The 16,370-nt window shown below is 43.2% G+C and overlaps 1 protein-coding gene across 1 annotated transcript in view; it reads right to left on the bottom strand.

Moving 5' to 3' along the window:
* Nucleotides 1-15,690, bottom strand: part of LOC116354478 (actin cytoskeleton-regulatory complex protein PAN1-like) — a 109,916-nt gene extending 94,226 nt beyond the window's left edge. The window contains exon 1 of the mRNA XM_031794946.1: nucleotides 15,599-15,690. Within this exon, the coding sequence (XP_031650806.1) occupies nucleotides 15,599-15,690 (92 nt within the window). The remainder of the gene's footprint in view (nucleotides 1-15,598) is intronic.
* Nucleotides 15,691-16,370: the final 680 nt, after the last annotated feature.

The following is a 16,370-nucleotide window of genomic DNA, read 5'->3' as shown; positions in this document are numbered from 1 at the left end:
GTTCGTGTGTGTGTATACTTGTGGACCTTTTTCTCCGGACTGTTTGGTCCTGGTTTTGGACTGGTTAAGGTGATGCGCCTTAGTGATTGGCGTTACCGTTGCTTGTTGTTCTGGATTAAAAGATCACGATTGAACTACCTCTGCTCTCTGCGCCTGACTCCTCCACCCACTACTCCTAGAAGCCGTGACATCATTGGATGGTGATTTCACAGTGGAGGCGAAAAGGGGCTCAAAACAATTAGTAACTTATACATTGATGGTCAGTTAGCTTCATTTAAACAATTAGAAGCAAAATTTAACATGACATTTTTCAGATTCCTCCAAAATCTGAAATTTCTTCAGGACACATATCCCACAGTGTGGCATTAAGTCAAATAGTCCTACATTAGATAGCCTGATCCTTGTCAAACCCCATTCAAAATGGTCGTTCTCTAGACTATATGATGTGCTACAGGCCCACATAGAGACACTATTAAAAGGGCTTGGGAACAAGAACTTGGTTCAGAAATATCAGATGAGGACTGGGTAGAAGCTCTCAGGAATATAAACCACAGTTCAGTGATTGCCAGACACAACCTTGTACTGCTTAAGGTGATACACAGGTTACATTACTCAAAAGTGAAACTGCATAAAATATTCCCGGACACCTCACCACTGTGTGAGAGGTGCAAGCAGGACGAGGGGACGTTGACCCACTTATTTTGGACATGTCCTTAGTTACATGCTTACTAGTCTCTCATTTTTGATTACTTATCTGAAGCCTTCAATAGAGTTCTACCCCCAGACCCATTGATCGCTCTGTTTGGTACAGTTGATGGGGAATAACCAGGAGGGGAAGACTGTCTCCCTTTGTACTCTATTAGCCAAAAGACTCATATTGCAATTTTGCAAATTGGAGACTGCGCCTACCTTTGAAATGAGGTTATGGAATTTAGGGAATGTAATGTATATGGAAAAGATTCACTACATTACCTCAAATAGAAGTCCACTGTTTTACAGTATGGCAGCTGGTAGTGGATAAAAGGTCTAGTCCCCTTTCATAACTGGGTTGACGATCTCATGCTACTCTGTGCTGTACTCCACTCAATACTTACTTTTGGTTTAACTACACTGCTTGTAGTGACTATATGCTGTCTTCTTCTATATGTACCACCTAGTAGGATTTTATTTTTTGTATGTGTGAGTTAAGATTTGTTTTGTCCTCTAAATTGGCCATCCCATTCAACAGTACAATGAACGTCAATGTTTGTCTCTCTGTCCTTTTTATTGACTTTTAATTGGATTTTTTTTTTTACAATAATAGACGTTGTCATCGTAAACAAGTTATACTGTACACAGTTGCTATTTTGTTATCACTACCCATTCCTGTATGTGAAATAAAATACAAATTTGAATTCTGTAAAAAAAAAAGAGAAAAAAAAGACACTATTCTGTCATCAAGGCTAAGGCTACTTTGAAGAATCTCTAATATAACAGTTTATTCAAACTTTTTTGGTCACCAGATGATTCCATATGTGTTATTTCACACTATTAGAAAATAGTAAAAATAAAGAAATCCTTGAATGAATAGTTGCATCCAAACATTTGACTGGTACTTTATATTCCATGAATCTAACGGCGTTGATTAATTATATTCCAGCTAAACTTTCTTAATGCAAAAGTTTTTAAAATAATTATATGCTTCTATTTTCAGAATTTGAATTACTTTTATCAAAAACTCATATCCCAACAGTTCATTGCGGCTTTGTTGTCAAGAAAGGAACAGCCTGCTGGTGGCTTCGGGGGTTGAATAGAAGGCCAATCTGGTAAGTAGGTACTAAAGTGTCCAAGGAGTTTTGTCATGTTATGTAGATGATCAAAAACAGAGAGAGACAGCTATCTAAGTGCAACCTGCCCACTCAGATCTATCATTGTGTTTGGGGATGGAACCAGCTAGCTAGCAAGCAAGCTACAACAGCTCAGGCTCTCGAAAACTCTACTCAGCATTTTATATTCTCTCTACAGTTCTCAGCCATTAGCTTCGCCTACGACTGCCTCATGTGAACTACAAACCCAACACTGTATTTTAACATTTAGAAACATCAATAATAATCACTTTTGATACAGCTTTCAAAATATATGGTCCTTTCATCAGCGAGAAAGAATCCTTCAAATACAAAACCATAAACTTACTGTAGCTGTTTTGGACAGATCCATACACCTTCTGATGAAACTACACGCCCATTACACTTCTCGAGTTACGCTTACACACAGATGTTCAGAGCATGCTAGATAGCTAATTAGTATAGGTGTTCAGAGCATGCTAGATAGCTAATTAGCATAGGTGTTCAGAGCACATGTGTTCAGATAGCTAATTAGCACAGGTGTTCAGAGCATGCTAGATAGATAATTAGCACAGGTGTTCAGAGCATGCTAGATAGCTAATTAGCACAGGTGTTCAGAGCATGCTAGATAGCTAATTAGCATAGGTGTTCAGATCATGCTAGATAGCTAATTAGCACAGGTGTTCAGAGCATGCTAGATAGATAATTAGCACAGGTGTTCAGAGCATGCTAGATAGCTAATTAGCACAGGTGTTCAGAGCATGCTAGATAGCTAATTAGCATAGGTGTTCAGATCATGCTAGATAGCTAATTAGCATAGGTGTTCAGAGCATGCTAGATAGCTAATTAGCATAGGTGTGCAGAGCATGGTAGATAGCAAATTAGCATAGGTGTTCAGAGCATGCTAGATAGCTAATTAGCATAGGTGTTCAGAGCATGCTAGATAGATAATTAGCACAGGTGTTCAGAGCATGCTAGATAGATAATTAGCACAGGTGTTCAGCGCATGCTAGATAGATAATTAGCACAGCTGTTCAGAGCATGCTAGATAGATAATTAGCACAGGTGTTCAGAGCATGCTAGATAATTACCACAGGCAGTCACCTCTTGTCATGCGTCTGTTTCACGTAAACTAACACTGTTACATGGCTGCGTGGGAATACTAACCATAACCCTATTTTATTTTACCTAGGCAAGTAAGTTAAGAACAAGTTCTTATTTGCAATTACAGCCTAGGAACAGTGGGTTAACTGACTTGTTCAGGGGCAGAATGACAGATTTTTACCTTTTATCAGCTCCGGGATTCTAGCAACCTTTCAGTTACTAGTCCAGTGCTATGACCACGAGGCTACCCTGCTTCTGACCACGAGGCTACCCTGTCTCTAACAATGAGGCTACCCGGCCTCTAACCACGAGGCTACACTGTCTCTAACCACGAGGCTACCCTGCCTCTAACCACGAGGCTACCCTGCCTCTGACCACGAGGCTACCCTGCCTCTGACCACGAGGCTACCATGCCTCTGACCACGAGGCTACCCTGCCTCTGACCACAAGACTACTCTGCCTCTAACCACGAGGCTACCCTGCCTCTAACCACGAGGCTACCCTGCCTCTAACCACGAGGCTACTCTTCCTCTGACCATGAGGCTACCCTGCCTCTAACCACGAGGCTACCCTGCCTCTGACCACGAGGCTACCCTGCCGGCTCCAATGCTGTTATGGTGTCACCCCAAAACATCATCTATGCGGGTGTCGGCTATCGTCGGTTAACACTTGTTCTGATTGGTCTTAACCTGGCTGGACAGCCATAATCACAATCCTTCCCTGGATATAGTCTTCCACCTGCGTCAGGACATTTTCAGAGTTTCACAGTTAGCCTGCTTGTGTGTGTGTCTGTGTGTTTGAAGATGAGTCGTTTTAATTCTGCATGTGTGCTAACCTAGTTACCGTGTGTGTGTGTTTGTTGTGAGCTGTGTTTAAAGGAATCTTTGAAGACAATTATTTATTTATTTTATTTTATCTTTATTTAACTAGGCAAGTCTCTAGGCTGCTGCAGCTCCTGAAATAAACATCTATCTGATTGAACTATACGTTCTGAGAGGATTTGAGGAGATGTTTAGGAAGTTTTGAATCTCAGAAACTTAAAGTTTTATCTTATGTTTGTTTTTAACATCTCAAAAGTTTTGTTGACTCCTTTCAACCCATCTTAAAAACACCCACATGAATATATTCCTTTCACTCTTGGTTAATGATCAATTATTGTTTTGTGGTCAGAGACGCTGTAACTCCAGATGGTTTAGAGTCTGATGTTATCATAGTCATGCAGGGAAACCATACTCATTTCCTTCTGCACAATATGTATGTTTTTTGGGGTCTAAATTAACTTAATAACTGAGAACTGGTTACCAGAGAATTACTGTTTGGCGATATGTTCACCCTTTGTATTTAGGTGGAAATGGTTAATCGCTTGAGAGCTGAAGACTTGTGTTCGTTCCCAGAACTAATGCCTATAGGTTTTAGCTCAGTGGGCTAATATGTTGCTGGTTAGTTGATTAGATGATGGTGTTGTCGGTAGTGGATATGCTGTGCTGGGTGAAACATTGGTGAGATTCCTTAGCCGTATGGTTAAACTGTTGGTGAATGAAATGTGTGATTAGAATCTTCTCACCAATGTAGCTGAACTCAGCTGGTTCAGAGCTGTGCAAATTATATTATGCGACAATGCAGCTCTCTACTCTCTCTGATTCTCTCTCTTCTCTTATCGCTCTCTCCTCTCTACTCTCTCCCTCTTCTCCTCTCTACTCTCTCTCATTATCTCTCTTCTCATATCTCTCTCTCCTCTCTACTCTCTCCCTCTCTCTCTCTTCTCTCTTTCTCCTCTCTACTCTCTCCTCCTCTCTTCTCTCTCTCTCTCTCAATTCAATTCAATTCAAGGGCTTTATTGGCATGGGAAACATGTGTTAACATTGCCAAAGCAAGTGAGGTAGATAATATATAAAGTGAATATATATATCTCTCTCTCTCACACTTTCTCTACTCTCTGCTCTCTCTCACTCTTTCTCTACTCTCTGCTCTCTCCCTCTCTCTACTCTCTCTCTCTCTCTATACTCTCTCTCAATTCAATTCAAGTGGCTTTATTTTGCATGGTAAACATATGTTAACTTTCCAAAGCAAGTGAGGTAGATAATATACAACAGTGAAATATATATATTTTTTAACTGTAAACATGACAGTCACAGAAGTTTCATTACAAATGTCATATTATATATATGACATTTGTAATATATATATATATATATATATATATATATATATATATATATATATATATATATATATATATATATATATATATATATATATATATATATATATACATACATACATACAGTGTTGTTAAAGTACAAATAGTTAAAGTACAAAAGGGAAACTAAATAAGCATAAATATGGGTTGTATTTACAATGGTGTTTGTTCTTCACTGGTTGCCCTTTTCTTGCGGCAAAAGCTCACAAATCTAGCTGCTGTGATGGAACACTGTGGAATTTCACCCAGTAGATACGGGAATTTATCAAAATTGGGTTTATTTTCAAATTCTTTGTGGATCTGTGTAATCTGAGAGAAATGTATGTCTGTAATATGGTCATACATTTGGCAGGGGGTTAGGAAGTGCAGCTCAGTTTCCACCTCATTTTGTGGGCAGTGAGCACATAGCCTGTCTTCTCGTGAGAGCCAAGTCTGCCTACGGAGGCCTTTCTCAATAGCAAGGCTATGCTCACTGAGTCTGTACATAGTCAAAGCTTTCCTTAAGTTTGGTTCAGTCACTGTGGTCAGGTGTTCTGCCACTGTGTACTCGCTGTTTAGGGCCAAATAGCATTCTAGTATGCTCTGTTTTTTGTTAATTCTTTCCAATGTGTCAAGTAACTATCTTTTTGTTTTCTCATGATTTGGTTGGGTCTAATTGTGTTGCTGTCCTGGGGCTCTGTGGGGTGTGTTTGTGTTTGTGAACAGAGCCCCAGGACCAACTTGCTTAGGGGACTCTTCTCCAGGTTCTTATCTCTGTAGGTGATGGCTTTGTTATGGAAGGTTTGGGAATTGCTTCCTTTTAGGTGGTTTTAGAATTTAACGACTCTTTTCTGCATTTTAATAATTAGCGGGTTTCAGCCTAATTCTGCTCTGCATGCATTATTAGGTGTTTTACATTGTACACTGAGCTTTGTGGAAGTTACCTGTGGCACTGATGTTTAGGCCAAGGTATATATCGTTTTTTGTGTGCTCGAGGGCAAGGGTGTCTAGATGGAAATTGTGTTTGTGGTACCGGTGACCTGACCTTTTTTGGAACACCATAATTTTGGTCTTACTGAGATGTACTGTCAGGGCCCAGATCCTTGGTTGGTGACAGAAGCACCAGATTATCAGCAAACAGTAGACATTTGACATCAGATTCTAGCAGGGTGAGGCCGGGTGCTGCAGACTTTTCCTTTCTTTTTGTTGATATATATGTTGAAGAGGATGGGGCTTAAGCTGCATCCCTGTCTCACCCCACGGCCCTGTGGGAAGAAATGTGTGTGTTTTTTGCCTATTTTAACCGCACTCTTGTTGTTTGTGTTCATGGATTTTATAATGTCGTATGTTTTCCCCCAACACAAATTTCCATCAATTTGTATAGCAGACCCTCATGCCCGATTGAGTCTAATACTTTTTTGAAATCAACAAAGAATGAGAAGACTGCCTTTGTTTTGGTTTGTTTGTTTGTCAATTAGGGTGTGCAGGGTGAATACGTGGTCTGTCGTACGTGGTCTGTCATACGATCATTTGGTAAAAAGCCAATTTGACATCAGCTTAGTTCATTGTTTTCACTGAGGAAATGAATCTGCTGTTAATGAAAATGCAGAGGATTTTCCCAAGGTTGCTGTTGACGCATATCCCACAGTAGGTATTGGGATCAAATTTGTCTCCACTTTCGTGGATTGGGGTGATCATTCCTTGTTTCCAAATATTGGGGAAGATGCCAGAGCTAAGGATGATTTTAATTTGTTGTCTGTATATTTGATCATTTCATTGAGGATACCATCAACACCACAGGCCTTTTTGGGTTGGAGGGTTTTTATTTTGTCCTGTAGTTCATTAAAGGTAATTGGAGAATCCAGTGGGTTCTGGAATCCAGTGGGTTCTGGAATCCAGTGGGTTCTGGGAGTCTTTAATAGCTGATTCTAAGATCTGTATTTAATCGTGTATATGTTTTTGCTGTTTGTTCTTTGTTGTAGAGCCAAACAGATTGGAGAAGTGGTTTACCCATACATCTCCATTTTGGATAAATAATTCTTCATGATGTTGTTTATTTAGTGTTTTCCAATTTTCCCAGAAGTGGTTAGTCTATGGATTTGTTGAGTTGATTTCTGACATGCTGTTCCTTCTTTTTTCGTAGTGTATTTCTGTATTGTTTTTAGTGATCGTGAAGGCGTAGTGTAACGGCCGTCGTCGGTGGAAGGAGGTGAGGACCAAGGTGCAGCGGTAAGTGTTCATGATTTTTAATAATAATCAAAACTGAACACTAAACAAAATAACAACTAGGAAGAACGAACAAACGAAACAGTCCTGTCTAGTGATGACACATAAAACAGAAAATAAACACCCACGAAACACAGGTGGAAAAAGGCTGCCTAAGTATGATTCTCAATCAGAGACAACTAACGACACCTGCCTCTGATTGAGAACCATACCAGGCCAAACTCAAAAAACAACATAGACTGCCCATCCCAACTCATGCTCTGACCACACTAAAACAAAGACAAAACAAAGGAATTAAGGTCAGAATGTGACATGTAGACTCAGGTTTTCCGGTCTCTATGTTTTTGGTTGGACAGGTTTCTCAATGTCTTTCTTAGAATTTTGCATTCTTCATCAAACCATTTGTCATTGTTGGTAATTATCTTCGGTCTTCTATTTGAGATTTCTAGATTTGATAGCTAAACTGAGAAGTCAAATATACTGTTAAGATTTTCTACTGTGAAGTTTAGACCTTCGCTATTACAGTGGAACGTTTTACCCAGGAAATTGTCTAAAAGGGATTGAATTTGTTGTTGCCTAATTGTTTTTTGGTCGGTTTCCAAACTACATTCCTTCCATCTATAGCATTTCTTAATATATCTCAGTTCCTTTGGCTTTGATGCCTCATGATTGAGTATTGTTCTGTTCAAGTAGATTGTGATTTTGCTGTGGTCTGATAGGGGTGTCAGTGGGCTGACTGTGAACACTCTGAGAGACTCTGTGTTGAGGTCAGTGATAAACTAGTCTACAGTACTACTTCCAAGAGATGAGCTATAGGTGTACCTACCATAGGAGTCCCCACGAAACCTACCATTGACTTTGTACATACCCAGCGTGCGAGAGAGCTGCAGGAGTTGTGACCTGTTTTGTTGGTTATTTTGGCATATGGGGGAGGGAATGCTGTCACCTCCAGGCAGGTGTTTGTCCCCCTGTGCGTTGAGGGTGTCAGGTTCTTGTCTGTTTCTGGCATTTAGGTCGCCACAGACTAGTACATGTCCCTGGTCCTGGAAATGATTGATTTCCCACTCCAGGATGGAGAAGCTGTCTTCATTAAAGTATGGGGATTGTTGTGGGGGATATAGGTAGCATTCAGGAGGATATTTTTCTCTGTTAAGATCATTTCCTTTTGAATTTCTAGCCAAATGTTCCTGTTTCGATTAATTTAATAAAGCCAGTTAGGTCTGCTCTTTACCAAATTAGCATACCCCCTGAGTTCCTTCCCTGTTTCACACCTGGTAGTTTGGTGGATGGGACTACCAGCTCTCTGTAACCCTAGAGGGCAACCAGTGGGTCCGTCTCCGCCTATACCAGGTTTCTTGTAGGATGACAATGTCTGTATTTCCAATTTCTTTGATGAAGTCCAGGTTCCTGCTCTTTAGGCCAAAGGCAGATGACCTCAGGCCTTGGATATTCCAGGATGAGATAGTGAAGGCTATGTGTTCCATAAAGTATCCAATGTTGTTTGTTGTGTGGTTTGGCCTCAGGCCAGTAAGTGTGAGCAGAGCCTGCTGAGCATCTCTGTCTACTCTCTCTCTCTCTACTCTCTCTCTACTCTCTCTACTCTCACTCTCTACTCTCTCTCTACTCTACCTCTCACTCTACTCTCTCTCTCTACTCTACCTCTCTCTCCACACTCTCTCCACACTCTCTCTCGCTCTATACTCTCTCTCTCTCTCTCTACTCTCTCTCTCTCTCTACTCTCTCTCTCTCTTGCTCTCTACTCGCTCTCTACTCTCTCTCTCTCTCTTGCTCTCTACTCGCTCTCTACTCTCTCTCTTGCTCTATACTCTCTCTCTTGCTCTATACTCTCTCTCTCGCTCTATACTCTCTCTCTCTCGCTCTATACTCTCTCTCTCTCGCTCTATACTCTCTCTCTCTCGCTCTATACTCTCTCTCTCTCGCGCTCTACTCTCTCTCGCTCTACACTCTCTCTCTCTCTCTCTCTCTCTGAAAGTAAGCACCAAATCCCAAGGAACAACCAGATCTGTTCTGTCTCCCTATTTATATTCCTATGAGAAGGAGGGAGTGATGGCTGCCATGAGTCACACAGATTTAGTATCTTAATTTCTGCCATTTTTCGACAGTGAGAAAATAATCCCGCAGCAACAGGAAATGTAAATGATTATGTGGATTATAATTAATGGACGTTTTTGTGTAATTGTAGAGAAAGTAGGATGCTGAAGAGATATGTGCACGCAAAATGGCAATCTATTTCCTGAATGGTGCACTTTGGTCCTGGGGATAGAGTGCTCTGAGAAAGATTGATATTCAGAGACAAAAAAATGAATGACAAATTAATACACAATACCCAATATATGAGAAAGACGAACACAAATCCACCATGTATTTACAAACAACAAACACAAATCCACAATGTATTCACTAACAACAAACACAAATCCACAATGTATTCACTAACAACAAACACAAATCCACAATGTATTCACTAACAACAAACACAAATCCACAATGTATTTACAGACTACAAACACAAATCCACAATGTATTTACAGACTACAAACACAAATCCACAATGTATTTACAGACTACAAACACAAATCCACAATGTATTTACAGACAACAAACACAAATCCACAATGTATTTACAGACAACAAACACAAATCCACAATGTATTTACAGACAACAAACACAAATCCACAATGTATTTACAGACAACAAACACAAATCCACAATGTATTTACAGACAACAAACACAAATCCACAATGTATTCACTAACAACAAACACAAATCCACAATGTATTTACAGACAACAAACACAAATCCACAATGTATTCACTAACAACAAACACAAATCCACAATGTATTCACTAACAACAAACACAAATCCACAATGTATTTACAGACAACAAACACAAATCCACAATGTATTCACTAACAACAAACACAAATCCACAATGTATTTACAGACAACAAACACAAATCCACAATGTATTCACTGACAACAAACACAAATCCACAATGTATTTACAGACAACAAACACAAATCCACAATGTATTTACAGACAACAAACACAAATCCACAATGTATTTACAGACAACAAACACAAATCCACAATGTTTTTACAGACAACAAACACAAATCCACAATGTATTTACAGACAACAAACACAAATCCACAATGTATTTACAGACAACAAACACAAATCCACAATGTATTTACAGACAACAAACACAAATCCACAATGTTTTTACAGACAACAAACACAAATCCACAATGTATTCACTAACAACAAACACAAATCCACAATGTATTTACAGACAACAAACACAAATCCACAATGTATTTACAGACAACAAACACAAATCCACAATGTATTTACAGACAACAAACACAAATCCACAATGTATTTACAGACAACAAATGTAAAAGTTGTGAAGTCTTAAATTGGTGAGATTTTGGTTTCTCAGCAAGATAAAAAAAGTTTACCTTAATTTAACCAGGCAAGTCAGTTAAGAACAAACTCTTATTTTCAATGACGGCCTAGGAACAGTGGGTTAACTGCCTGTTCAGGGGCAGAACAACAGATTAGTACCTTGTCAGCTCGGGGATTTGAACGTACAACCTTTCAGTTACTAGTCCAAGGCTCTAACCACTAGGCTACCCTGCCGCCCAGATATATTCCTTGTCTCTGACAGCTAACAACAACAACTATAACAGCAACAACATAAAAAAAACTATATTACACAAATAAGAAGCAGAGTATTTGGGTGTGGAGAGGAGACATGGTACAGTAGGGTCTGACAGCCCAACTAGGAGGAGAGGAGACATGGTATAGTAGGGTCTGACAGCCCAACTAGGAGGAGAGGAGAGGAGACATGGTACAGTAGGGTCTGACAGCCCAACTAGGAGGAGAGGAGAGGAGACATGGTACAGTAGGGTCTGACAGCCCAACTAGGAGGAGAGGAGACATGGTATAGTAGGGTCTGACAGCCCAACTAGGAGGAGAGGAGGCATGATACAGTAGGGTCTGACAGCCCAACTTGGAGGAGAGGAGGCATGGTACAGTAGGGTCTGACAGCCCAACTAGGAGGAGAGGAGACATGGTATAGTAGGGTCTGACAGCCCAACTAGGAGGAGAGGAGGCATGATACAGTAGGGTCTGACAGCCCAACTAGGAGGAGAGGAGACATGGTATAGTAGGGTCTGACAGCCCAACTAGGAGGAGAGGAGGCATGATACAGTAGGGTCTGACAGCCCAACTTGGAGGAGAGGAGAGGAGGCATGATATTGTAGGGTCTGACAGCCCAACTTGGAGGAGAGGAGACATGGTATAGTAGGGTCTGACAGCCCAACTAGGAGGAGAGGAGGCATGATACAATAGGGTCTGACAGCCCAACTAGGAGGAGAGGAGAGGTGGCATGATACAGTAGGGTCTGACAGCCCAACTAGGAGGAGAGGAGACATGATACAGTAGGGTCTGACAGCCCAACTAGGAGGAGAGGAGACATGATACAGTAGGGTCTGACAGCCCAACTAGGAGGAGAGGAGACATGGTATAGTAGGGTCTGACAGCCCAACTTGGAGGAGAGGAGGCATGATACAGTAGGGTCTGACAGCCCAACTAGGAGGAGAGGAGAGGAGGCATGATACAGTAGGGTCTGACAGCCCAACTAGGAGGAGAGGAGAGGAGACATGATACAGTAGGGTCTGACAGCCCAACTAGGAGGAGAGGAGACATGGTATAGTAGGGTCTGACAGCCCAACTAGGAGGAGAGGAGGCATGATACAGTAGGGTCTGACAGCCCAACTAGGAGGAGAGGAGACATGGTATAGTAGGGTCTGACAGCCCAACTTGGAGGAGAGGAGGCATGATACAGTAGGGTCTGACAGCCCAACTAGGAGGAGAGAAGAGGAGGCATGATACAGTAGGGTCTGACAGCCCAACTAGGAGGAGAGGAGACATGATACAGTAGGGTCTGACAGCCCAACTAGGAGGAGAGGAGACATGGTACAATAGGGTCTGACAGCCCAACTAGGATGAGAGGAGACATGATACAGTAGGGTCTGACAGCCCAACTAGGAGGAGAGGAGACATGGTACAGTAGGGTCTGACAGCCCAACTAGGAGGGGAGGAGATATGGTACAATAGGGTCTGACAGCCCAACTAGGAGGAGAGGAGAGGAGACATGATACAGTAGGGTCTGACAGTCCAACTAGGAGGAGAGGAGATATTGTACAGTAGGGTCTGACAGCCCAACTAGGAGGAGAGGAGAGGAGACATGATACAGTAGGGTCTGACAGCCCAACTAGGAGGAGAGGAGAGGAGACATGATACAGTAGGGTCTGACAGCCCAACTAGGAGGAGAGGAGACATGATACAGTAGGGTCTGACAGCCCAACTAGGAGGAGAGGAGACATGATACAGTAGGGTCTGACAGCCCAACTAGGAGGAGAGGAGACATGGTATAGTAGGGTCTGACAGCCCAACTTGGAGGAGAGGAGGCATGATACAGTAGGGTCTGACAGCCCAACTAGGAGGGGAGGAGATATGGTACAATAGGGTCTGACAGCCCAACTAGGAGGAGAGAAGAGGAGGCATGATACAGTAGGGTCTGACAGCCCAACTAGGAGGAGAGGAGACATGATACAGTAGGGTCTGACAGCCCAACTAGGAGGAGAGGAGACATGGTACAATAAGGTCTGACAGCCCAACTAGGATGAGAGGAGACATGATACAGTAGGGTCTGACAGCCCAACTAGGAGGAGAGGAGACATGGTACAGTAGGGTCTGACAGCCCAACTAGGAGGGGAGGAGATATGGTACAATAGGGTCTGACAGCCCAACTAGGAGGAGAGGAGAGGAGACATGATACAGTAGGGTCTGACAGTCCAACTAGGAGGAGAGGAGATATTGTACAGTAGGGTCTGACAGCCCAACTAGGAGGAGAGGAGAGGAGACATGATACAGTAGGGTCTGACAGCCCAACTAGGAGGAGAGGAGAGGAGACATGATACAGTAGGGTCTGACAGCCCAACTAGGAGGAGAGGAGACATGATACAGTAGGGTCTGACAGCCCAACTAGGAGGAGAGGAGACATGATACAGTAGGGTCTGACAGCCCAACTAGGAGGAGAGGAGAGGAGACATGATACAGTAGGGTCTGACAGCCCAACTAGGAGGAGAGGAGACATGATACAGTAGGGTCTGACAGCCCAACTAGGAGGAGAGGAGACATGATACAGTAGGGTCTGACAGCCCAACTAGGAGGAGAGGAGAGGAGACATGATACAGTAGGGTCTGACAGCCCAACTAGGAGGAGAGGAGACATGATACAGTAGGGTCTGACAGCCCAACTAGGAGGAGAGGAGACATGATACAGTAGGGTCTGACAGCCCAACTAGGAGGAGAGGAGATATGGTACAGTAGGGTCTGACAGCCCAACTAGGAGGAGAGGAGAGGAGACATGAGACAGTAGGGTCTGACAGCCCAACTAGGAGGAGAGGAGACATGATACAGTAGGGTCTGACAGCCCAACTAGGAGGAGAGGAGACATGATACAGTAGGGTCTGACAGCCCAACTAGGAGGAGAGGAGATATGGTACAGTAGGGTCTGACAGCCCAACTAGGAGGAGAGGAGAGGAGACATGAGACAGTAGGGTCTGACAGCCCAACTAGGAGGAGAGGAGACATGATACAGTAGGGTCTGACAGCCCAACTAGGAGGAGAGGAGACATGATACAGTAGGGTCTGACAGCCCAACTAGGAGGAGAGGAGACATGATACAGTAGGGTCTGACAGCCCAACTAGGAGGAGAGGAGACATGGTACAGTAGGGTCTGACAGCCCAACTAGGAGGAGAGGAGACATGATACAGTAGGGTCTGACAGCCCAACTAGGAGGAGAGGAGACATGATACAGTAGGGTCTGACAGCCCAACTAGGAGGAGAGGAGACATGATACAGTAGGGTCTGACAGCCCAACTAGGAGGAGAGGAGACATGGTACAGTAGGGTCTGACAGCCCAACTAGGAGGAGAGGAGACATGGTACAGTAGGGTCTGACAGCTTTGAGACTTGTTCCTGATGTGTATGTTCCTGACACTAAGTGAGCCCCTTGTTGTGAGACTGATGAACAGTGACACTGAGCTCTGGTTGATACAGCCTGAACCTAACCTCAACTGACTCCCTGAGAAGCCCTGTAATTATAAGTATACACACACACACGACTCCCTGGAACAGGAAGAATACAGACGCTGAGATCACGAAGTGAAAAGGTCCTCAGTAATAAAACATTTTGTGTGCGTGTGCGTGTGCGTGTGCGTGTGCGTGTGCGTGTGCGTGCGAGCGATTCGGCATCTCTGTTTTTGTGTATGTTTACATTTTATTTATTTGGTCTTTATCTGTGTTGGTCTACGACTGTCTTTAGTGCTTTGGACATCTACTTTAAGTGCTGCCTCTTCTCCCAGAAGCCTACTTGCTATGTGAACGGCTGACTGCTCATCATTTGCATATAGCTGTTGACACATCAACCAGGATCAAGGGGCAGGGCAATTTGTGACTTGTTTCACCTTTCCTAGGTAATCAGCCAATAGTACAGTGTGGTGTGCTCTCCACCTCTGCTCGGCAATTAGTCATTCGTGTTTGGTTCTTCAGTCTCCCCCGAACTACTGTGGTGTCGCAGGTCAACTCAAATTCTCCTAAGTGGAGATGTTCTCCTTTCTCCCTTTCCCATCTGTCCATCTCCTCATTTGAATTCCGTCCTGTCACCACTCAAACTTATCATTATTGTCATTTATCGCTGACCAAGTGCCCTTGGAGAGTACCTCTATGAGCGTGACACCTTGATGAGCTCATTTCCTGACGATGGCTCACCGCTCTTCGTACTTGGATCTTCAACATCCCGATGTCTTTTTCAACTCTCTCTTTCCTTTGCCTCTTTTCACCTCACCTTTTCCCAATCCCCTCCCACTTTCACAATCCCCTCCCACTTTCACAGTCCCCTCCCACTCTCACAGTCCCCTCCCACTCACAAGGAAGGCAATACACTTGACCTCTTCTTTACTAGAGGCTGCTCGCTTACTAATCTTACTGCAACCACCCTCCAGGTCTCTGATCTCCAACCCTAACCACTCAGCCCCTACCCAGATGGTCATGTGCACAATCTTCTCTCTCTCTCCCACTACACTCTCTTCTTCTATCCTATCATCTCTCCCTTCTACTAAATCTTTCTTCTTCGTGTATCCTGAGTCTGCCTCTTCAACCCTACTTTCCTCCCATTCTGCATCCTATGACTCGCAATGCCCCTATCCTCCCGGCCAGGTCGGCCTTCCCCTCCTGCTCCATGGCTGAGTGACTCATTACGAACTTACAGAACAGGGCTGTGGGCAGCTGAGCAAAAATGAAGAAAAACTGAACTGAACTGCCGGAGGACCTATCATCCTTTCACTCCCTCCTCTCTACCTTATTTTCCTCTGTATCTGCTGCCATTTTCTATCACTTTAAATTTCAAGCTTCAAGCCACTTTTTTAAAAATGTTGACGACATCCGCTACTCATTCACTCAGCCTATTGAGTCCACTGGTCTCACTCACAACGAACTATGCTATGCCTTGACCTCTTTCTCCCCTCTCTCCAGGTGACAGCCTGTGACTACTTAGGTCTGGCCGCCCGACAACCTACCCTCTCGACCCCATCCCCTCCTCCCTTCTCCAGACCATCACTGGAGATCTTCTCCCATTCCTCACTTCCCTCATCAACTCATCCTTGACTTCTAGCTGTGTCTTCTCTGACTTTAAAATGGCCGGAGTTGCTCCCTTCCTCATGAAACCAACACTCGACTCATCTGACTTCAAAAACTATAGACCTGTATACCTTCTTTCTTTTCTTTCTAGAACACTTGAGCGTTCTGTCTCTGATCAAGGTTCTTTTTATCTATCTCAGAACTATCTTCTTGACCCTAACCCGTCAACCGAGACGGCTCTTCTCTGTGTCAAAGAGGCTCTCCGCACTGCCTAAGCTGACTCTCTCTCCTCTGTTCTC

This window comes from Oncorhynchus kisutch, linkage group LG17, assembly GCF_002021735.2.
Source record: "Oncorhynchus kisutch isolate 150728-3 linkage group LG17, Okis_V2, whole genome shotgun sequence".
In the NCBI taxonomy this organism is placed as follows: domain Eukaryota; kingdom Metazoa; phylum Chordata; class Actinopteri; order Salmoniformes; family Salmonidae; genus Oncorhynchus; species Oncorhynchus kisutch.
Note: the sequence above shows the minus strand (reverse complement) of the source record. Positions and strands in the feature narration are given on the sequence as shown.